Source organism: Squalius cephalus (assembly GCF_949319135.1).
Source record: "Squalius cephalus genome assembly, chromosome: 1".
Lineage (NCBI taxonomy): Eukaryota > Metazoa > Chordata > Actinopteri > Cypriniformes > Leuciscidae > Squalius > Squalius cephalus.
This window is the reverse complement of record NC_137122.1, coordinates 35,427,184-35,449,640: the sequence shown is the minus strand read 5'-3', so window position 1 is coordinate 35,449,640 and position 22,457 is coordinate 35,427,184. Positions and strand designations below refer to the sequence as shown.

The 22,457-nt window shown below is 39.0% G+C and overlaps 2 protein-coding genes across 3 annotated transcripts; one reads left to right on the top strand and one right to left on the bottom strand.

Moving 5' to 3' along the window:
- The first annotated feature begins 1,239 nt into the window (after positions 1-1,239).
- On the top strand, positions 1,240-7,068 carry psmc3ip (PSMC3 interacting protein). Its single transcript, XM_079851459.1, has 8 exons — positions 1,240-1,494; positions 1,647-1,747; positions 1,929-2,018; positions 2,125-2,236; positions 2,333-2,478; positions 6,040-6,093; positions 6,403-6,462; positions 6,602-7,068. Exons 1-8 carry the CDS (start codon positions 1,473-1,475, stop codon positions 6,656-6,658), a joined length of 642 nt encoding a protein of 213 aa, XP_079707585.1. The 5' UTR covers positions 1,240-1,472; the 3' UTR covers positions 6,659-7,068.
- mlx (MAX dimerization protein MLX) lies at positions 6,823-15,567 on the bottom strand. Of its 2 annotated transcripts, none has more exons than XM_079851247.1 (8): positions 15,471-15,567; positions 14,618-14,657; positions 14,411-14,500; positions 13,820-13,929; positions 12,777-12,879; positions 12,534-12,633; positions 9,453-9,654; positions 6,823-8,218 (listed from the first exon to the last, which is right to left on the bottom strand). In XM_079851247.1, exons 1-8 carry the CDS (start codon positions 15,510-15,512, stop codon positions 8,162-8,164), a joined length of 744 nt encoding a protein of 247 aa, XP_079707373.1. In that variant the 5' UTR covers positions 15,513-15,567; the 3' UTR covers positions 6,823-8,161. The 2 variants fall into 2 exon arrangements, with proteins under 2 accessions (XP_079707373.1, XP_079707374.1); XM_079851248.1 differs by having other exon boundaries at positions 14,618-14,654; positions 15,471-15,549.
- Between the last annotated feature and the right edge of the window lie 6,890 nt (positions 15,568-22,457).

Below are 22,457 nucleotides of genomic sequence, written 5' to 3'. Positions count from 1 at the left end.
CTAATCAAAATTATGATTCTAGTTTATAATTTGTCCTGGTATAATAACAATGACTATTATTATAATAGAACACTTTTTTTTTTTATAAAATATATATATTTTTTACAATTAAATAAATAATTAAAATAAAGGAGTGAATTATAAAGTAGTAAATAATTTTTTTGGTACAAATTATAATCAAATAACTTCTATTTGTTACAACTTTTTAATGTCATTCTGACCAAATGTTTTGTTGTAATTCATTTCTAAATATAAACAGCAGACTTCATTTGAAAAACTTGCATTAATAGATCCAATGTTTTACCAATATGCTAATATTATAAGCATTCTTATAGCCTGATTATTAAATCAATTTTTTTTTATAATTGTTCTTCTATCCAGTTCTGTTGTCTAAAAATCAACTAACAAAAATTAAAGATGTATAGGAGTTACAGTGGCAAAGATCACTATATGCACATTAGAGGGTTATATTTCATAGTAATGACTATGTTTTCTTAAGTGATTTCTTAGATAAGCTTTTATATAAAAAATGTTTTTATTTAAAACATATGTAAGCTCACAAATGCACCTATTACACATATTTATAGAAAGAAAATCCAACACGTTACATGTGGGCAAATTTCAAACGGATTTTTGGAAGGGCACTTGGGGAACAGCTGGATCCCTTCACGAAGGGCCCTTCCACAAGGCCGTTGGCGATGGGTACACACTAGGGTACACATCATGCGATGCTCACTCACTTCAAGGAAGTAATTCTATTATTTATGGTCATGTGACCCAGCTCGTGATTCATTTTTAAAGCCAGATGGCGGTAGAGTTCGAGTTAACTTACAAACCGAGCAAAAGTTGTTTTGTCACATTTTTGTCATGTTGTTTAAATAAGTTTAATAGGTAAGAAATGTATTAGGTTATGCAGGCAGGGTCCAAAGATGAGACGGCAAGTTTTAAAGTTGAGAGCAGAGAAAGACACCCCCCCCCCCCCCCCCCTTTAAAAAAAAAACAAAAAACTTTTTATATATAAAATGTATATTTATTTGCAACAGTTATGTTAACAGCAATAGTAACACATTTTTTACAGTCTATGCGTAAGAACAGCTGATGGACACCGACACCGTGCTGCGTTGTCATGGGAACATCCCCCTTTGCGTTCCAAACATAGACTACACATTAGTCATCATAGAACATAGGTTCCAATCCAAACGGCTACATATATATGGCACGCAACAACTGACGCAAGACGCCTACTCATTTTCAAAGTCCCCACTTCAAGGGCTCTGCCATCGAAGGGAGTAGGGCATAGGGATGCTGCTCACTCCCACAATTAGTTTTACTGGACAAAAATGGCGTCTTCGAGATGACGTACGTGTCGTCATCATCGGTGGACCCACAATTCAACTCGGCGCGCGAAAGCTGACTGAAGTAAACAACATAAGAGTGCAGCAGATCGTCGACAGATCTAAACTGAATAAACAATGAGCAAAAAAGACAGTTCAGGTACGCGATATTTCTTTAACATACACGAGTGAACGTGTTATGTCTTTATTTGGTTGTAATTGTATTAATGATATAGCTCTGACGTTACGCATCTAGAAAATAATCATCTATAATACATCCGATTTGCATCTTTCTCTCTCTGACACACACAGGTGTCGCACAGATCCTCGCTTACCTCAATGAGAAAAACAGACCCTATAGTGCTCAGGATGTTTTTACCAACCTACAGAAGCAGTGTGGTCTGGGTAAAACGGTAAAAAAGCAACATTTGGGATTAAACTCTTTTGTTTTGATGACATCTGTCCAGCAGTTAAGAGTCTGTGACATCTCTAGAGCTCTTTGTGGTATTCACTGTATGCGTTAAATGTGGTCATTAGTGCAGTTGTTTGATTGAGTGATCACTATTGGTCACTGTTTTTTTGGCACTTACACAGGCTGTGGTCAAAGCGATGGATCAGCTTGCCCAGGAGGGAAAGATTAAAGAGAAAGTCTATGGAAAGCAGAAGATCTACTTTGCAGATCAGGTCGGTGTGATTCCGCATATAATACAATTGGATGGAGGTTTTACCGTGTTATAAAAGAACCAGTGTTTGTGAATCAGCCTGACAGGTGTCCCTTCTGTCCCTTCAGTCTCAGTTTGCAGATGTGAGTGATGCTGAACTTAAGAAGATGGACAGTCGTATTGCGGAGATCAGCACTGAAGTACAGACCATCTCACAGAGCTGCAGGCAGCTTGATTCAGGTGTGCACTTAAATTGTGCTGTTGGGAAAGATGAATGGTTTGAACTTGTGCACAGACTGCCAGTGTTTGATAAAACGGTCATATTTTTGCCCACAGAGCTGAAGGAGTTGAACAGCTCATTAACCACAGCAGAGATGAAGGCACAGATCCAGGAGCTGCAGGCGGAGTGTTCTGGGTACAGAGAGAGGCTGGATAAAATCAAGTCAGCTACAAACCATGTGACCCCTCAGGAGAGGGAGAAGGTTCGAAATCACTGTGTTCTTCAATGTCTGCTGATCTTTTGGCCTTGGCTTGTCAAATGCACGATGCAGGATCTAGTCTGGGATAGGGCTGCACGATTTATTATCGCAATTAACATGAAATCGCGCTCAAACCGATTTGGTTTATTGCGATTATTTGTTATGTGCATCTTGTCAGTGACGGACAACTCTGTGATCAGTAGTAAATGCTGCTCCATCTGGAAGCACTGCGAGTTTGAGTCGCTTATAATATGAATTTGAAAAAGCAACACATGCCAAACATGAGAAGCATTCATGAACCTTTTGTCCAACAAAAGACAACATTTAAAAAAGCAGCTACAGCAAGAGTATGATGCCCATAGGGATTTCCTGGAATGAGGTGTGTTGTCTACTTCTCCGGCTGGACATATTTGGAGTTTCTGCGTGAGAGCGCCCTCTGGCGTTCAGATGGAGCAGCATTTACTACTATTTACAGAGCTGTGCTTCACTGACACACTGCACATAAAATAATGGCAGCCTTTGCCAAATCGTGTGCGGTTTCATTTCGATTAATCGTAATCGTAACAGTAAGGATTTTGTCTGCTTGCCAAGTCAGACTAGTAGTTCATATTTTTACTTACCCTGCCAGCATTTTTGCTCTTAGACCCTCCAAAAATGGATACATTTTATTTTTAGCAACGTGCTTTTTTTCATTCATAAGTTTGGGGTCAAGATATAATGTATTTTTTAAATAAATTAAGTTTTTATTCAGTTTTTATTCAATAAATTGATCAAAAGTGACAGTAAAGACATTTATAATGTGACAAAAGATTTATATTTCAAATAAAATCTTTTGAACTTCCTATTCATCAAACAATCTGAAAGAGTTGGAGTTGTTGATCAGTTTATGTATGTGTACTGTAGATAAATATACACTTTTTTAACCTTGATAATAAATGTTTCTTTAGCTTTGCCATCACATTAATAAATTGCATTTTAAAATACATTAAAATAGTCATTTTAAATTGTAATATTTTACAATATTACTGTTTTACTGCATTATTGATCAAATAAATGCAGCCTTGTTAAGCATAAGATAATTCTTTCAAAAACATAAATCATGCAATCCCCAAACTTTTGAATGGTAGTGTATATATTTTAACCTTAACTTTGCTTTACAATAAAAACCCCTAACGTTTCTGTAATAGTGACGGCTACACATTCTTACATGCACTTTTGCAGAAAAACTGTGCCATGTGGTGGAAAACATTCTCAAATGCTACGTTCACAAATGCGTCAGTCCAAATCTGATTATTTGTGTATCCGATTGGAATCTGATCTAAATTATTGACTGTCCACATTTTGTATCGCAACCGATTTGTTTGTCCCACGCCGCTCTTTCGGTTCCCGGAATATCTGCATTGGTTTCTATGACAATGGGGTCGCGTTGGTACTGTAGGTATATGGCAAAAAAAAAAAAAAGTAATACAGATGCTGTATTTTGTCATTTTCTGCTCGTCCGGCACTTTGCAACAACATAGCTTTGTTTCAGCGACTTTCAGCATGTTTCCTAAAACAACATTTTACATGGTGTGAGAAATTAGTGTAAAGCATGAGAAATCCGATCAGGGGTGCGTTTCCCGAAAGCATCGTTGGCCAACTATGGTCGCAAGTTCCGTCGTTACCAATAGAGTTCAATGGACATTGCGATGAACTTGCGACCATAGTTGGCCAACGATGCTTTCGGGAAACGCACCCCAGAGCAGTCAGACTGAAACGCATTTCCATAAATGCTATCTAAATTGGATTTCAAACCACATGTGAATGTAACTCGAAACGGATTTGTGAAAATCGCATTTCATGTCTTTTCTTATTTATTTGCTAAATCTGATCGGATTTCAATCGGATAAGCACAAAAATCAGATTTGGACTGACAGTCTGACCGTAGCCAAAGTCTCAGTTTCGACATCTTTAAGCAGTTACATGTAGGGATGTCCCGATCAGGTTTTTTTGCCCTCGAGTCCGAGTCCGAGTCATTTGATTTTGAGTATCTGCCGATACCGAGTCCCGATCCGATACTTAATACATAAAAAAAGAATAAAGAAGAGCGAAAAAACAGATCCAGGATGTTCCTTATTTTTTATTTAATTCACCTTATTTTAACATTCAACAACTCTGTTAACAAACAGAGCACTTCTGTGAGGTAGCTTGAACAATCAAATACATAAATTCTTCACTTTTGGACTTTAGTGCAACAGTAAATATAAAAAAAGTCTAATATATAAACAAATAGCACCTCAACTTAAAATACCCGGCGGCAGGCATGTAAACAAATAAAAAATAAAAGTGCTACAGTGTTTGCAAAGCCAGTAATGTGCTTTTAGGAACTGCACTCCTAACTCTTACACCGGTTTCACACTGCACTGTTAGCAGAGCGTGCAGCGCGTATTTATTTCGCCGCCCATGTTACCAGATTAAACCAGGCTTTAGAGCATTCACACCGCGCGCAGAGGCGGCGCGGCAGTGCGTAGCAGAGCAGAAGCAGCAGTGCCGCGATCGTTTCGGCGCCGAGTCTATTTTTGCTGCGCCGCTTTTGCTGAATTAAAGTGACAATACATTGATCATGGCCAAAATACACCGCAGTTTTATCCAAAAAGTGCATTGATGATATCTATTGTGTTTTAAACAGTCAATCAAATGACCAACAGCAATTTAAAAAGAAAACAAATGTCCAAAAACAAACTTGTTGCCATAACAATAAAATCAAAGATGAAACAAAAGTAGTTATATATATGAAATTATTAATAAAATAAGCTTCTTGACAAGTCTTTTCTCTTAAATGTATTTGAAAACGAAAAAAAGCAATGCCAACTTATCCATTACAGAGTAGCCTACTCTGTCTGTAGCCTACACAACCCGCGGTTCAGCCGCGCGTGACAAACGATGCCAGTGTGAAAGCAAAACCCGCGTGTCCTGCTCCTGCTCACCATACGCACTGCTCCTGCGCTGCTTACTAACGCGTGCAATGTGAAACCGGCGTAACTCTGTGCCACCGCATAAATATTGATGTGTTAAAAAATAATGCGAATATATATATCCGAGTCCTGATCGGGAGGTAACGTCCGATTCCGATCGAGTCTGAAAACACGTGATCGGGCCCGATTTCCGATCATGTGATCGGATCGGGACATCCCTAGTTACATGTCATTACCTTAGTGACATTTGAATGAGCTGATTCTACAATATTCAATACATGACAGAAAACCAAGTGTTAACATTTGGCAGCCTTATACATGATTAATGAACTCAAAATGTAGTGCCCAATCAGTGCAAATGACTGTTCCATCCACCGACCTGAATCTCTCCCACACTGGCCCCAAGCCAACCTTATTATTGAGGATTGCCCATTAAATAGTTTTTTTTTTTTTGTGCAAGTAATTCAAAAAGACCAAACTAGAGCCTTCTAGCATCTCTGGAATATGTTTGATTCATTAGTTGAAGTTTATGAAGATAATGTTGCTGTCTTGAGGCAGTCAACAATATATTATGCTTATGTTGCTGACAAATGTATTTCTTGGCCCCCAGGTTTCCAAGGAGAGAGAGACTTATGTGAAAGAGTGGAGGAAGAGAAAGAGAATGGTAATGATCCATAAAAACATCTTTTTACAACTTCAAATTCTGCCCAGGATACAAAATGCCTGCAAATGTTTAATGATACTACTGTAAGGCGTGCCTTAATGAAAGTGCAATAATTTCCATCTTATTTTAATCAACACCATAGTTCATTAATGTACGAATGGAAACTGCACACTGGTCTCAACTGAACTGTCCTAGCAAACAATACCTGATACTATAGTGCTATATAACCTCCTACACTAAACAGCCATTTAGCTTGAAAGGCTCTTGTACACTGAAAAGAAAAGTATTTTTTGTCTCTTTACCTACCAGGTTTCTGATATGGTTGGAGCTATTTTGGAGGGGTATCCAAAAAGCAAGAAACAGTTTCTGGTGAGTCATTCCCTTGGAGTATTGTTTTACTGGCAAATGAAAAACATCGGACCTCTCTCAGCATGTTTTTTTTAATTTTTTTATTAATGTTGCCTATCTGAGTCTTCCCTTTTCATCTTGTGTATGTGTTTGAAATCAGGAGGAGGCTGGGATTGAAACAGATGAGGACCATAAAGTGACAATGCCCAACATCTGATGGAGGACTCACTGTTAAAATTCAGATGCCGTTGCTGGGACGCCAGATTTTTGGAAAGGTTGGACAGTAATGCAGAGAATTCTGTGACACCAAGATAACTGTTTTGTTAAAACCAATTCTATTTATTAAAGTTATGTTGAAAAAGAAAGAACAAAAGCGGTACATAAGTTTGAATATTGTTTATTTTTCAATTAAAAGTATACTGATACAAAAATATTTCAACCAGATTTTCAGAAATGCAGAAGCACTGAGTCTAGTTTAGCATGACTTAGCCTCATTTCTGTGAGCTAGCATTTCGCTTCACTGTATGGCTTAACTTGTAAAGATGTCCCTTATTCCAGCACAGGTCACAACAGTTGATTTGTACAATCGTCTGTTATTTAAAAAAAGATCTCGATACATAAAAATAATCTGTGTCCTGAGTAGACTTCGATTCAAATTTTTATCATGCCTAAATTAACATTCATTAAAACACAAATAGAATTGGGCGGTCACACCGTGTGAAGTTGCTACCACGCACGGAAGTGACTGTGTCTTCAATGATAGCTTATGCAGCACAAAACATACTGATCACAAGAGCTCAAACCATTAACATAAATGTAGAATAAAACACTGGACATTATTGCGCTACACACAGCTGAATAGAAATTTACATAAAATGATAAGAGGTTTATCTTCCATTATTTGTGCTTCGACACTGCAATCTTTGGTCACAGCATCCCTAAGGACAGTGGCTTAAAAGATGAACAAAGATGGCTCAGCCTTGCCTAACTTTAAATATATTAAAGCATGCGGGACAGCTGTTTTTTTATGTAAAAACCAACTGACAGTGATGCATCACAATGTAACTAGACCTCTCAGCTCCCATTTCCAGCACTAAGCTATTCGCAAAGGTGAAAAAGTAGTTGTGCTTTGGAAAACGACTTTAACATGAGGTAAAGATGATAACTGAATGCAACACGCCAACCATAATCATTCAAAGACAGCTGTATGGTTTACAATGCAGCAAACTGAGACATATCTCACACCTCGGTACTTGGGGTGTGGTGATGTCGGACAGCTGGGTATTCCTCATATTTGTGGTTGTTAAAATGCTAGTTTATCTCAGCATCACACCTGCAGACTTGTGAAAATATGAATACTGATGAAACTTTAGATTAAACAAATACATACGATTAAACTTTAGGACTGAGGTGTGTTTGTCAACAACTAAACAGAACTTGCATGGTAGGTGAATGAGGAAACAGAAGATGCAATAACAAACATGTTTTCCCCTCTTATTAGAGAGAAACCTCTTACTCCTCTTATTAAATTGTTGCATTTCCACACTTATTGATTGGAATCACTGCTATAAACACTTCACAAAATCAGTCAATACTTGAGCAAGCGCTACTTCATCTCTTCAGAGTTCTTGAACGCACCCCAGTCCAGTAGTGTGTGTGTGAAAGTGAGACCGTGTTCTTGAGTGAGAGGTTAGCCTGAGGGACAGACGAATTGCCAGCTTCAGTACAGCTGACTATTCACCTGCTGCAGCACAGTCACCACATACTCTCTCAGCGTCTGTCAACGATACAGAAAAACATGGTCAGTCAGGGAGTTTTCGATGTTTATCTAAGCCTGTGCCGGTGAATGACAGAAAAACCAAAGCTATCTGATGATCATAAAAATAGCAAGTGTAAATGTCCTTTAAGACAGTGGTTCTTCAATTAGGGAGCCTCAGTAAACCTCTATGGGAACCTCTAGATGACTGATTTAAAATGAGACCGAACAAGACTTAAAACGAGCTAAAACACCCAAACATGATATTTCTTATTTAATTTAGCCCATCAACAACTTTTTTTTCTTCATCAAGATTCCCACTGTCTAGAAAAACCTGGATATATGAGGAAGCCTAATTTTAAAAGTGTGATTTCAAGACCTGGAAAAGTCATGTAATATAATAAAATTATATATCATTATATATTAATAAAATTATATAATATGTAATAACACTCATACCATGGACAATTGCCATCATTGACAACATAAATCTGTTATTGATGTTTGCAGCGCAATATTTGACCGGAAGGGTAAAATTTATGGTTATTTTCATACATTACGGCTCTTAAGATCTAGCATTCTTCCCGCTTCGAATCCGACACTGAGATAAATAGTGTGTAAGATTACATTTATTTGAATGAATTATAGCATTTATTTGAATTAATTATTGAGAGAGAGAGAGAGATGTGTACCTGTGTCTGTACAGCATCTCTCTCTCTCTATTAACAACGAAGCTGTGAGTTTAATTACTTCAAAATAGCAAAGTAACCCACATGTTGCTGAGAATATAATGTAGCAATTCAGTAGCGAAGCTTTTTTATTACTAAAAGTCACGGGGCAGCGTTGACAAGTTTCTGTGTGTGTGCGCTTCAATGAAAACAGCAAATTAATATAGAACGGTGATTCAACTGACTTGGCATTAAACTTTCTTATTGCACACCTTCCAGCCAATCAGAATCGAGTATTCAGACAGATCATGGTATAAATTATATTTTATGAATATACTTTTTTCTAGTTTTACCAAGCTCTAAAATATTTTATCAAGTAGAAATTGTAAAAACTTTTTTTTTTACTCTTAATCCTTATCAGTAAATCAAATCACTGGAAAAGTCATGGGGCCTTTGAATATTGTTGTGGACAACGGCGGGCCTCGGATCCAAAAATGTCGAGAGCCCCTGCTCTAAGACACATTCAAGACAAAATGGTGTTGTGCATGTCATAATTCAGCTGTGAATAGGCCTTAAATGTGTGCTACCTGTGGCTTGCAGTGTTCCTCGATCCAGCTGAAGACGCAGGCAGAGAGATCCTGAAAGTTGCTGACTGACACTGCAGCATTGAAGGACTGGAATAGAGAGTCCATGATGCTCTGAAACACGCTGAACTTCACCTGATCTGAAACCTGCTCGCTGCCCTGCTGAGGGTTATTCTGATGGGCCTTCACAATGTGCTCATAGTTCCTGAAACAAACACCACAGAGCGTCAATTAGGCCACATTTTACATAGTTCAAGTGACCCAACTCTGATTTTTTCCCCTCGCATGTGGCACAGATCGGATATGACGAACGTGTAAGCAGGAAAAAAACACATGGGATTCTGATATTCTCAGATCGATTTCAGGCCTCATTCATATGTGGAAATACAACTGATCAGATATTCCCGTCAATGCGGGTTATATGTCATTGAAAAAGCGTTGGTGGCGAATGATGTCAACTCTGGTGGACACCAAGGTTATTTTCGTAAACGAAAACTGAACTAAGACTATTACGTAAACTGAAATAAAATAGAAATTTCAACATAAATGAAAAACTAAAACGAAACGAAACTAACAACAGTTACTGAAAAACTAACTGAAACAAAATAATAATTAGCAAAAATAAATAATTGTTTTCTTATTAATAAGCTCTCATCCTGTAGCCTACCGTAAAATCACTTTTTTCCATTCCACTGCACTACTTTATTTTTCAATGCATGACTGTTGCGCTTGAGTCTCGCGTCTTCTGCAGCATCATGTGCATGACACGACGCTCTAAAAACGCGGCACTCAAGTTAAAGTAAGTTCAACTTTCAAAAGACGCGTATCAAGACCTTGTGCTTTTTCCCCATTCCACTGTGCCTGTGTCATTTTTCCATTTTTCAAAGCAAAACCGCTTTCTGTGTGAACCAGCCCTAAGAAGCAGAAATAGCCAAATTGGCTAAGTATTTCCATCATGTCTAGACCTTATGCAAATACAGCTGTACCTTAATTCCAGGTAAGATGACCATCTCATGTGCCAAGATAGGCCTACCACACATATTAGACAAGATACCACACTGAGCAGAAAACGGAAGAAAACAAATAGCATGTCTATAGCCCAGAAATAGACGTACATTTGTCAGAGTAGAAGTATAGGCCTATTAAATGTCTGGTCTGAATAGAACATTTGAATATGAGTATAACTATGAGTATATGATTTTAATCGATGCAATAGACAAAAAGCATAAATGGATCAATACAAGAATAATGTTTGAAAGGATTAATCAAAGAAATAATCTTAAAGAATAATCATAATAATCATACGCATATCTTTTTCTTATACACCACGTTTAATAAGATTTCATTTTTAATATGAATGAGTATGAATGAATAATTTTTACTTTTTAGTTGCATTTGTTTGGTTCTTTGTTCATCCTGAAAACAATTATTTTATTTTTATTATTGAGAGGTTTTCCACAAGAGTTAACTGTAAACATTAAACTTTGCTGAAATTAAATGTCTTTAACTGGAAGTGTTCTGTTAACTCTGCTAAACTATAATTACTAAAACTGAAACTAAATATATAAAAACTAAATAGAAATGTGTTCACAAAATAAAAACTAAACTAAAACTAACAAAACCATTAATGAAACTAACTAAAACTAAACTGAAATGATTCGTTGAATTTAATAAAAAATGTTATGGTATAAGTGGTTGCACACAATTGATTTTAGCTACATTTAAACAAATGCATTAAGTTGAACTTATTCAATTTTAGTTCAACTTAATGCATTTGTTTTAAATGTAGCTTAAATCAATTGTGTGCAACCACTTATACCATAAAAAATTGATTAAATTCAACGAATCTTTTTTTTTCAGTGTATTAAAATATGTACATATATCTTCTGTGGAAGTCTTTGGACAAAAAAAAACAAACAATTTCATCCAATCATTGCATTCGGTCCAAATGCAATGATACTATGTCCTACCTGCCTTTTAACATATGTATTTGCATACCTACACTCACCCTGCTCACACAGACATCACACATCATCAGTGCATTTCATGAGACTATGCAGATTTGTAGACACACAGTGAGCGCCACAAACAAACAGTAAAATATTTTACAGTTCCTCCTGAACCAAAACAAGCTTATGCTGCGTTCACACCATGTCATAACTGTAATTACAAGATGGCAACCCGTGATGTTCTCAGGACAACCTGGAATTTATAGGAAATTTGAAAATGATATTAAAATAAAAGCTAATTTAAAAATGCAAAACTATAATAACCTTGGTGGACACCAACTGTGATCACATGACTCTTTTCAATAGTGCAATGGACGACGAAGGCTCAACCCAGAGGAGTCATGCTGAAGTTTATGTCTTTTGAGCCTTTGGAGCAACTTTTAAAGATGGTGCAGAAAGCAAAAGCTTGCATTATCATTTCGACTGCATCCATCAAATCACGCCATTTCAATTTCCTTTTCAACCTAAGCTTTTCTGGGCCAAGTGTGTAGTGTAAATGCAAATATCGGAAATTAATCACTTTTAAAAGATTTAAGCTGGTCGTAAAAAAAAAAAAAAAACTAGTTTAGTCAACAAATTGGAAATGGCCATCAAGACCTGCAATATAATTGCGGCCTTAATGGTCACATTAGTTTGTTTGGTGGTTTATTATTTAATGCCATGTCAGCATCAGGGCTGTTTGCATGGCAACCACAAGGTCAATATCACAATCCATAAAATGTTTATTATATAAAACATTTCAACTTGACAAGTTAGAAATTCTAAAATACATTCGGGTGATACATTCTGAAATAATCCGTAGCAGTTTCATAAAAATTACAATCCAACAGTATATGTTTAACAGGCAACGCTTAATAGTCAACACGAGAGACAAAGGAAGAACTTCCACATTGGTATGTGAAGACTTCTCCCTCTCTCAAAGGTCTTAAAGGGTGTTATCTTTCTTGGCAGAAGAGTGACAGTGTCAGTTAAACCCCTATGTCACCCAAAAACAGCCCTGCAGGAGAATAAGTGGAACTATATTTGTCAACTTAAGCAGCTAAATATGTTTCCGGCTGAATAACCAACCACTCACGTTTTCATAATTTTCAGCGCCATCACCTCCTTCCTAAGTGTGGAAACATCCTCTTCCTGCTTCTTCTTTTCTTTGTGGAGAAACTGAATGTAGTCAATTGCTGTTAAGAGACACACACACACACACACACACACACACACACACACACACACACACACACACAGAGTTGCTGAGCTTTTCCATTCTGGACTAAAAGACATGTTACAAGGAAATATTAATAGGCAACAATGAAGGTCCCCTCACTCTTCTGCAGAACTGTAGCTTTGCTGATCTTCTGTGTGGCCATGGAGAAGTCAGACTGCTGCTGGCACGTAGGCACAATAGACTGCAGGTCATCATAGCCTTTCTGTGGGATAGAGATCCATGCGGACACTTTTGATTGATGAGCTGAACGTGTGAAGCACGGCGCAGAGTACTTCTACACACGGGGAGCTCATGATACACTGTACACTCGGTTCACAGTATCTCTGCATCTGCTCTGAGTTTGGGTCGCTTATAACGGGCATTTGGGGAAACGACACGTGCCTACCAAGAAGCGCTTATGAACTGGCTGTTGAAAACTAAATAGAAGGGCTCCCTGTGGTTTTCCGTCAATATATATTATCTTGCCGATTTAATGTTAGAAAATGAAGACCATAAAAATTAGTATTGTAATTTTACAATATTTCTTAAATAAAATTTTTCACATTGAAATATTACAAAAGTAATATTTCTTATTTTGTTTAATTTTGTATTATTATTATTAACAAAGCCCACAAAATTCCATTTGCATTCACAATTTTCATTAGAAATATTGCGATTCGATATTTTACCCACTGAGAGCTGAGAATAAATTAATTATTTAGTCAATGCAAAGACAGACATCATTGCAGTTACATCATGTCTTGTGCCATGTTTTAAGACATGTCAAGTTAAACATACCGTACTTCAACTTTTAAAAACGCATCTCAAGGCACTGTTCCTTTTCATTGCATCAGGCTCGCTCTTTCTCCCATTATTTAAACATAACGTGCCCCATGTTTGCCCTCTCTAAACAGATTTGTGCCCTGAACTGAGAGTCACCGTGCACAGCTGCTGTCAGTCAAGCAAATCAAAACAAGACCACCATCGCAATATTAAAAATGAAATGTTTTGAAGTTATTGTGCTTTTATGATTGATCATTGCCATCACTTCCAAGTACTTGGGTTCCCGTGGCGTCCGTAATATGAAATCAGAAAAGATTGTGCTTATGTCGGCTACTGTCTTGTCTGTTAGCCTGAAAACAATCTGCTCTTCCCAGCCTTACCTTGATGGCATCCCTGCGTTTCTGCTCTGCCTGTGTGTGTGCCTGTCTCCTCCGGTCTTTATACGACTCCTTATAGGGCGTCTCATGTCTGTTGTCACTGTCTTCATCATCTAAACCAAAGGGAAGAACAACCACCTGTTAGCAACCAGTGGTCATGATTTATTGTCTGTCTTTAAAGTATCAACACATCTTTCTTTTTTTTCGAATTATGACGTACATCCAAGTATAACAGATTATCGAAAAATAAAAAATATAGGACGGAGACTTGGCTGATTGGATTTTGAGATGTCGGCGTTGAGTTAAAAAACGGAGGCAAACAAATGCTAAATGATTAGAGAAGTCCTGCATATGTCAGAGAGGAGATACAGTTACAACATTTATTAAAAATTACAAGGTCAAAAACAAGAAGAATGAAATGTATAGATGAATCGTTCACAATTCATCTAGAAAATAGATGAATTTCGATTTCTTGTCAACTGTAACAGTGGAAATCCAGAACAGGGGAGCAATTTTAGAGCAAAGGTTATTTATCAACGTAAAAAAAAATGGCCATGTTTGACATTAGATGATTGAGATTTGTAGTATCATCACCTGTGTTTGGTACTGAAGAGGCACTTGTGGATCCAATGCTGTTGGCTCTTGACACCAAACTTCCTTTGCAAGCATTTTCGGCAAAGAAACCTTAAAGATATGGAAATTTAAATATGTGTACATATATAACCTTGTGTTATAACCTGAAGTCTAACCTTCACCTTGAAAAACACAATGTAGTCTGTAACTGTGTAGTTGAGTACTCACTGTGATCGAAGCCGTTGTCGCTGAAGGTGCCATCTGTCTGCTGAGACATGGTGACAGAAAGACAAACAGAAGAACAGTCAAAACCAGCCAGACTAAACATTCAGAGACCAGCCAACTAATGATCACATATGCAAACTGAGTCTGAGCTGTCCTGCCTTGCCTTTTCCTAGGACACCTCTAACTCCCCACTGTGAGGTGTCCCAAATAAACCCCTTTGAAAGGTAATATTTAATCTCTCTTCAAACTCTCTGATTGAGCAATCATTGTCATATTGTCAAGCTGTCATTACAGCTTGTGGAAAAGAGGGCATATTTTATTCGTTGCTTATGAATATGCGGCAGGAACTCAAGAGAATAAATATAGTGAGGAACAAAAGAGAACTGAATCGAACCGTGTCCCTCTGGAGAGTCGATTCGGTCGTTCGATGCCCCAAAATGATCTGTCTAATGTATGCGTTTTGAAACAGTCAGAATAACAGTCAATGTATCCAATAAGCAAGTTAGCTTAGCGGATTCAACTCTTAAACATCTGTTACACAGCTTCCACTCGATTATTTACAACATAAATGGATATTTTAAGCACAGAACCGTTTTTGGCCGCGTTTCTGCAGTGATTTTTTAGTCTAAATCACCGCTAAATAGACTACATTTAAAGACCACGGACATGTGGGAAGCTGTAATTCTTCTTTTGACTTGCTGAACTTTAAGGCTAGCAAGCTGAGCTAGAAAGTGAAACCAACCGTTGCAGACCTAACGTTACACAGATGAACAGGAACACACGTTACGAAGTCGATTTTGAAGAAAACGACTGTTTAAAATCAACAGACGGTCTTTATCTGAATAGTTTTTCTTACTTTTAGCCAGGGATCCTCCGGCGACGCGCTGTTTTCCGTCATTTTGGAATAAACAATGACGGCATATTACGAACTGTGCCCCCTAGTGGCCATTACCTGATCCTCATTCAAGACTCATCTTTCACTCTGTCCATCTCTCTTAAACCCACTTTTCCTTGGGACTTTTGATAAACTTGATAAGTTAATTGTTACTTCAACGAAAATGATTATTAATTCATCTATTCGTTCATTTATTTTTTTACATATCGTATTGTCTATGTAGCTATTGCCCATAACTTACATTGATCCATCTCCTAAACGAGTAAAGCTGAACACAAGGTATGCGTTTAATCATTCCACATGGTGGTGCTATAAGAGAGTTGATCGAACTGAGTGTTAAAAAAATATATGCCAGGGGGAGGCTGCAGACCTGGAGCCGGCCCCAGGTAGTTCAACGCCCCTGTTGTTCCTGATGCGTCCAGTAGGGGGAGGCTGTACGCGACACGAATTGAGGTATGTCAAAATAATCTGCTCAAGTTATTGTTGTTTAGCAATTATGCAACATTTATTATTTATAAACGATTATCTAGATAAAGCTAGGGTAGGTAGATGTATCAATTCATTTCTATATATCAATGGATGGGTCTATATTTTTTTTCATGAGACAAAAAGTTCTTGACAGTCAGGTTGATGTTCTGTCTGGCTCAAACTTAGCTAAACACATGTAGAATTAGCTGCCCCTAGTCTTCTCTACTCACTTTCAAAATGAATTTTCTTTTGCAGTCTATGGCTTGAACACACAAAAGACACATTTATAATGGGCATATATGTATGTAAATCTCTCTCTCTCTAAGTAAAGTGTTGAAATGCACACTCACTCAAATATTTTGATTATTTCCAACGTCATACATGATAAAACCCACATTAAAAACTTTCCCCATATGGTTTGAATGTAGATTTTGGTTTGAGTTGTTTCTTATAAATGAGATGATCTAATTTATATCTTAATATACATTTATCTTAAAATAGCTTACTGATCTTGACTAAAATGTATGTGAGCTCAATGTGGGTTTTATCATACTCTGTCTTTACCAAGTTCTCTTTAACTTGCATCTCATAAAGGTGTGTGTTTGCTGTAGCTACTTAAGGAAATGAAAATCTCTCTCTTTAAACTTGTATAAACTTGTTTTTTAACTGCATTCCAAACCAATAGCTTGTCTAGTAAATAAACGACTTACAGAGACATACATGGACATGTTTTTAATGTAATTTTCAATTTTCTCTGCACAGTCCATAATCAGTGGCCAAAAGAAATCAAAGTGGCGTGACACTTTTTCCAAAAGTGTTCCACCAACAAGTGCCTGTGCCGTTGTACTTTGAAGATCAGGAGCAAACTGAGGCAATCCACACTCACCTGACATCAATTCTGGGCAGCACACCCACACACTTAATTTTTTTAATGTTACATTTTTTTTTATCAGTGAGCAGGAGGACTTTGACAGGAGGATAGAAAAACAGTTAAAGTCCCTGTAAAGGCAATTCTAAAAAAAAATTCTAAACACATTATAAATGTTAGAAATGTATTGTTAAAACATATTACAAAGACTGTGATCTGTGATTACCAAGGGGGTAATATTTCAGCCGGAAACCGAAGCTTCCCCGAGGGCCGCCATTGATTAGCGGACCCTCACCTGCTGTTAGCATTCCATTGACTCCCATTCCTTTTGGCGTCACTTTGACAGCGAATAACTTTACATCTGAGGCGTTTAAAGACTCCATTTGTCCATTATTTATTTCTAAAGAAACACGAAAATGTATAAAAGGCTCCATTACCTTGTATCTTACGTTATGGCTCAGTAGAAGCAGTTTTTGTAAAAATAGGCTAACGATTGCATCATAACCACGCAACTCTCTGTCGCACAGTGGAGAAATTACAGTATAGACAGGAGGAGAATCTCGCAGGCAATCGGAGGGACGTGGAGGCAAAATGACAAAATAATTAATCAGAATACTTGGCAAAAGTTGCTCCTGCTCCTAGCTCATGGACACCTCCTACTCACACTCTCCGTCTCTGCAAGTTTCGGAAGGGAATGATTCAGATTTCTCTTGGCACAGCTACTAGAATACAGACGGGTTGCTCACGTCACATCTACGTCGTCAAGCTCAGTTTGAGTCTGCGCAGTACGCTCAGCCATCAGGAAGTGAGAGCTTCTAATTGACTTCACTTTTCTCCATTGAATCCAATGGGGTTGCTGTGTCCATTTCTTTTACTGTCTATAGCTTTGACCGTTAAACAGTTTTTCACTATTGCTATGTTCCGGATTTTTTGGACGGGGCTAAAACGGGAGCTCGATGACACACTGGAGCCCCTGAGCTCTTGGACACGCCCCTACTTGATGACGCACTGGAGCCACTGAGCTCTTGGACACGCCCCTACTTGATGACACACTGGAGCCCCTGAGCTCCTGGACACGCCCCTACTTGATGACGCACTGGAGCCACTGAGCTCCTGGACACGCCCCTACTTGATGACGCACTGGAGCCACTGAGCTCCTGGACACGCCCCTACTTGATGACGCACTGGAGCCACTGAGGCTGGCCCCTCCCCTAACAATATAAATAGTGCACATTCACATCAGTTTGCCCGCTCAATCGCGAGTTACTGTCAGTACTATTAGTTACTACAGCCTACAGGGCCGTACACACCGGGACGAATATCGGCGTGCGTTATTCGCCAGCGTTTTTCAACGCGTTTTTTGTGTTCACACCAAAGCGATTTTCACTGACGATGAGCCGAGTGAACATGCAAATTCATTCCCTGACATTAGATGGCGCTTAATGTAAAACAGAAATACCCCAGTACACAAGGCGGCATTGCGCAACTTTACGCTTCTGACACTCGCTTGTCACTCAGAAGAAGAGAGCAAGTCATGTCGCGTTTGTCATATAGTTCTTTATGTTCCGACACCAACGAGACCAGCAGCTCTACATTCATCTTGCCTTGCATCTTCCTCGTCTTATTTCTTCCCGGCAGTGTAGACGCTACTTGGCGTATATCTTCTTCGCCGTTACGTATGTGTGCTCGGCAAGACCGTTTTGTGTTTGAGCGCCCCCAAGTTGTGTTTTACTGTAACTTCAGAAGCTCCAGACACGTGAGCAAAAGCGCCAATCTCATTGGTCGGATAGTTTTTGACGCGGCACGTCAAACCAAAAAAACGAACCCAAGGCGTTTTTTAAAAAATGACGCTTTTACGCGTGGCGTTTTTCGCGTCGGTGTGCACACTCACATTAGTGCCCTTTGTTTAGGCCGTGTGTCCACCAAAGCGTTTTTTCACGCGGCTGGCGTGTTTTTTTCAATTGTTTTCAATGGGAGCACCGCGTTTTTAAAATGCCATGAGCGTAGCGAGGCGCTGAGCGTTTTTTTTCACGTTTTTTACAGGTTGCCGAGAGTTGAAGAATGTTCAACTTTGGGTAAAACGCTGCGCTCATCACTGTCACTTTTTACCCAACCGACCAATCACAGTGGAGGAGGGGCGGGACTAATACCACACCGACCAACTGTCACATTCTGATTGTACAACGACATCAACCAGCAGAGCAAAACGGAAAAAACGTTCGTCCTCTCTGTCTACGTGGTTCAGCCATCCCTTCATCCAAAGCAAGGACCAGAGCAAGTACTCTACATTGTGTCGACATTTTTAGACAAATTATCTGCGAAATCAGTTACAAGTAAACTGTGCCGCGGATACTCTGTATCATATCAACTGAAAAAACGCTGCGCTGCCAAAACGCTCTCAAGCGCCCACAGCTGGGCGTTTTTAGCAGAGTGCCTAGCTTTGGTGGACACACGGCCTCACGAGGCGTTATGGGCCTTTCACACAGGACGCGGTATGCGCGGCGCTGCGCTATAAAACCCATTCATCTCAATGGCTTGCGCCGCGCAAGGACGTTTTGTTGCTGCGTCGATCAAAGCGCAAGCGCAGCGGTGCGCATCATTGGCGTGCTCATGCGCACGCCGCGGTCAAAGTTCAAAATAGTTCAACTTTTGCCGCTGCGCTCTGTGACGATTACCAGCGCGGCCAATAGAATCAGGGGATCCAAACAAGCACGGAAATCAGAATGGATGATCGTCTCATAGACAGACAGATTTACATTAAAAATAGTTGTGTTTTAACAGTCAGGTAACTTGTAGGTAGGCAATGTGTGTAAACAGTTTTTTAATATGTGTCCCCATATAAGTTTTTAAAACTCCGCCTACGTCATAGCGCAGCGAAAATCGCGTTGTATCTGAAGGGCAACGCTGAACCCAGCGGCAAGCCCCGCGCATACCGCGTCCACGTGTGAAAGGCCCATTAAACGTCGGCGAATATCGCGCGCGAAATTCGTCCCGGTGTGAACAGGCCTTACAGTTTGCTTGCTAGCTATGCCTTTGTCATGGAAATGCGTACTACCTGGATGCGATCACGTACAAAACAGATCGGTGTCCTTATTTAAATTTCCGAAAAACGATCACATCAAGAAGAGGTGGATTAATTTTGTGAAGAGCCACCTTGATGGAGAGCTGAGGATCACCGCCAAATTTTATTCACACTGATAATCCACTGTTACTGGTGAATGGGGCCGAACCGCCTATCTCCCGCCTCGGCCTTATCCTCCCATCGCACCGACAACTGGTGCCATCATTGGCAATGCGTGCCCACCAATGAGTGTAAAGGGGGTCGCACACCGGACGAGAAGCGCAGCGTCGCATCGCGCAGTAGTTAGTAGTTAACTCTACTAAATTCTGCAACCCTCTAACGTGATTTTTTTTGTTTGTTTATATGCATCAATAGGATTCCTTAGACAAGTAATTTCAACTATTATCTGTTCACAAAGCACTCCCTTCCAACAGTTTAATTCACAGTGTGACTTAAGATATTGTCATACATTTGAGTTGTCAATTATATGTTATGAACAATTACAAGAAAAGTTATCTAAACAATTTAGAGCATATTCTGTTTCTCAGCTTGTGTGTTGTAATAATAATATTCAGCAGTTAGGTTATGCTAGTTACATATAGCTAACTTGCATAAAAGGGAGAAAAAATCTTGAGTGACAGTTGAGTGTGACGACGCAGCTTTCCCGCGAGTGGGCGTGGTTTCAGCGCAGCCAGTGGACACGCCCCCAGCGTTTGAGAGCAGAGACTACTGCTCATTTTTTCAAGATTTTGATAGCTTATTTTATGTAGGCCTACATGCCGGCTTTTTTATCATTCAAATTTGGGTGGGTAGCTAATAACACATTTTTCTGTGGTGTGACAAACTTAGAACACATACTTAATTTTGACTTTACAGGGACTTTAAAGAAGAGTGGCAATACCGGAGTCATCATAATTCACAAATGGTGTTAATAAATATTTTTTTGTGTGAACAACAATATTGTCTCTTTCTTCTAAATGGCCCTTGGAATTTTAGAAAATGGATAAAGTGCCTTGAGGCCTTCAGAATTGATAGTTCGGGCGCCTGTAGCTTAAAATGAATGGCAATGAAACTGTTGCTTTAACCAATCAGATAATCAGTCAGATTTAATCAGCCAATCAGATTTCAATTAGACTGCACCCGGGGCCATCTAGAGCTGGTAAGTCCCGCCCATCCGTAAAACCCTCTAGGTTGAAAAATCGTCAATGCAAGTGAACGGGAGAAAATAATTATTTTCTGATCCCGTTTGAATTGTGCCATGAATGTGAACATATGTTGTCTGTGAATTTTTTATATAATCTTTCATGTTACGAGTTTGACAGTATATTGTATGATTCTTTGGCTAGCAGTTGTGGAAAAGACATAACGCGAAAGACTACATGTCGCCTATGTGACGTCACCCCATAACACATTTCCCTCCACTTGTCAAATCACGGTGCTAATGCTGCGACAGTGGGGTTAGCGGAAGGGGCGGGACTTACCAGCTCTATAGCAGGCGTACAAAAACGTCGGCATTTTCACGTCCTTTGATTGGATGGTCAGAGCGCGTAGCCTACTAGTAGACCTACAAGAAGGCAGAGCTAGCTAACCGTATCTGTAGTGTAGGTTACTGCATAAACTAAATATATCCCTGTAGATTTAATAGTTTTTCAACCCACACATTAATGTTTCTCTCCCTTATTCAGCCTTATCCAGTTTATCGCTGAGTCACGGAACTCTATTCGATCTGTCCGGGTAAAAACAGAATTAACTGACTGTAATGTATGCCATGTCTGATTTTAAAGGCAAAAGTCCTGCTGATCTCATTGATTTCCTTCAAAAATCTGTGAGAGCATGGGGCAGCTGTAGGCCTACACATCGTCATGTTTTGCAGTGACTGTCCCTCAGACCAACTAAATCACATTTAAATTTAAACCAGAAATACGACGGTACAGACTCGACTTTCAGCATTTCAGCATTTCAGCATTCAGCATTAGCATTGATAGAAAAGACTCATTGTTTGGAACTGAAACACACAGATAACCTGTACAACAGAGTACTACAATCGAAGTCTTCTTGAGGAAAGAAATAAGGATGGATTTTGTGTAAAATTATCAGTAGCTTTGATGAGTATAATTTTTATTTTTGTCCCCGTTTTTTCTGTGCTGCTGAATATGATTTTCTTCTTCATTTTTCCTGTCAATTTATGATCCAAACTTTTTTCTTCAAACATTCATACTTTTGTAACGTCTGAAGAACGACAGACAAGGAAGGCTCCGTGTCTGAACTTTCTAATCGGAACGCAAAACAACTTACTCGCTCGTTTCTCTCTACCCGGCCTTTTCGAACTCACCGCATTAACCCTATAACTGCCGGTGCAAAATAAAACAGCAATTTCACAACTATTATAAAGAGTCTGTGTGCTATTAAAAGGATATTAAGAGGTGGATTCATTAAGGTACGACACCACTGAAGGCCTAAGTGTGAAATGCAGCACCCGCACAGTGCGCCACTGACTGAAACTGACACACCCATGCAATGCTCTGTCTCTCTCTCTTGGCCTCTCTCTCTC

Bases quoted from the DNA above. Each gene is read 5' to 3' on its own strand.
- psmc3ip (XM_079851459.1), top strand. From the start codon at position 1,473: ATGAGCAAAAAAGACAGTTCAG. The intron at 1,495-1,646 runs GTACGCGATATT...TGACACACACAG, and splicing joins GAGCAAAAAAGACAGTTCAG to GTGTCGCACAGATCCTCGCT. The intron at 2,479-6,039 runs GTTCGAAATCAC...CTTGGCCCCCAG, and splicing joins CCCCTCAGGAGAGGGAGAAG to GTTTCCAAGGAGAGAGAGAC.
- mlx (XM_079851247.1), bottom strand. From the start codon at position 15,512: ATGACGGAAAACAGCGCGTCGCCGGAGGATCCCTGGCTAAAA. The intron at 9,655-12,533 runs GTGAGTGGTTGG...TGTTTGTTTCAG, and splicing joins GCGCTGAAAATTATGAAAAC to GAACTATGAGCACATTGTGA. The intron at 8,219-9,452 runs GTAGCACACATT...TATCGTTGACAG, and splicing joins AGGAACACTGCAAGCCACAG to ACGCTGAGAGAGTATGTGGT.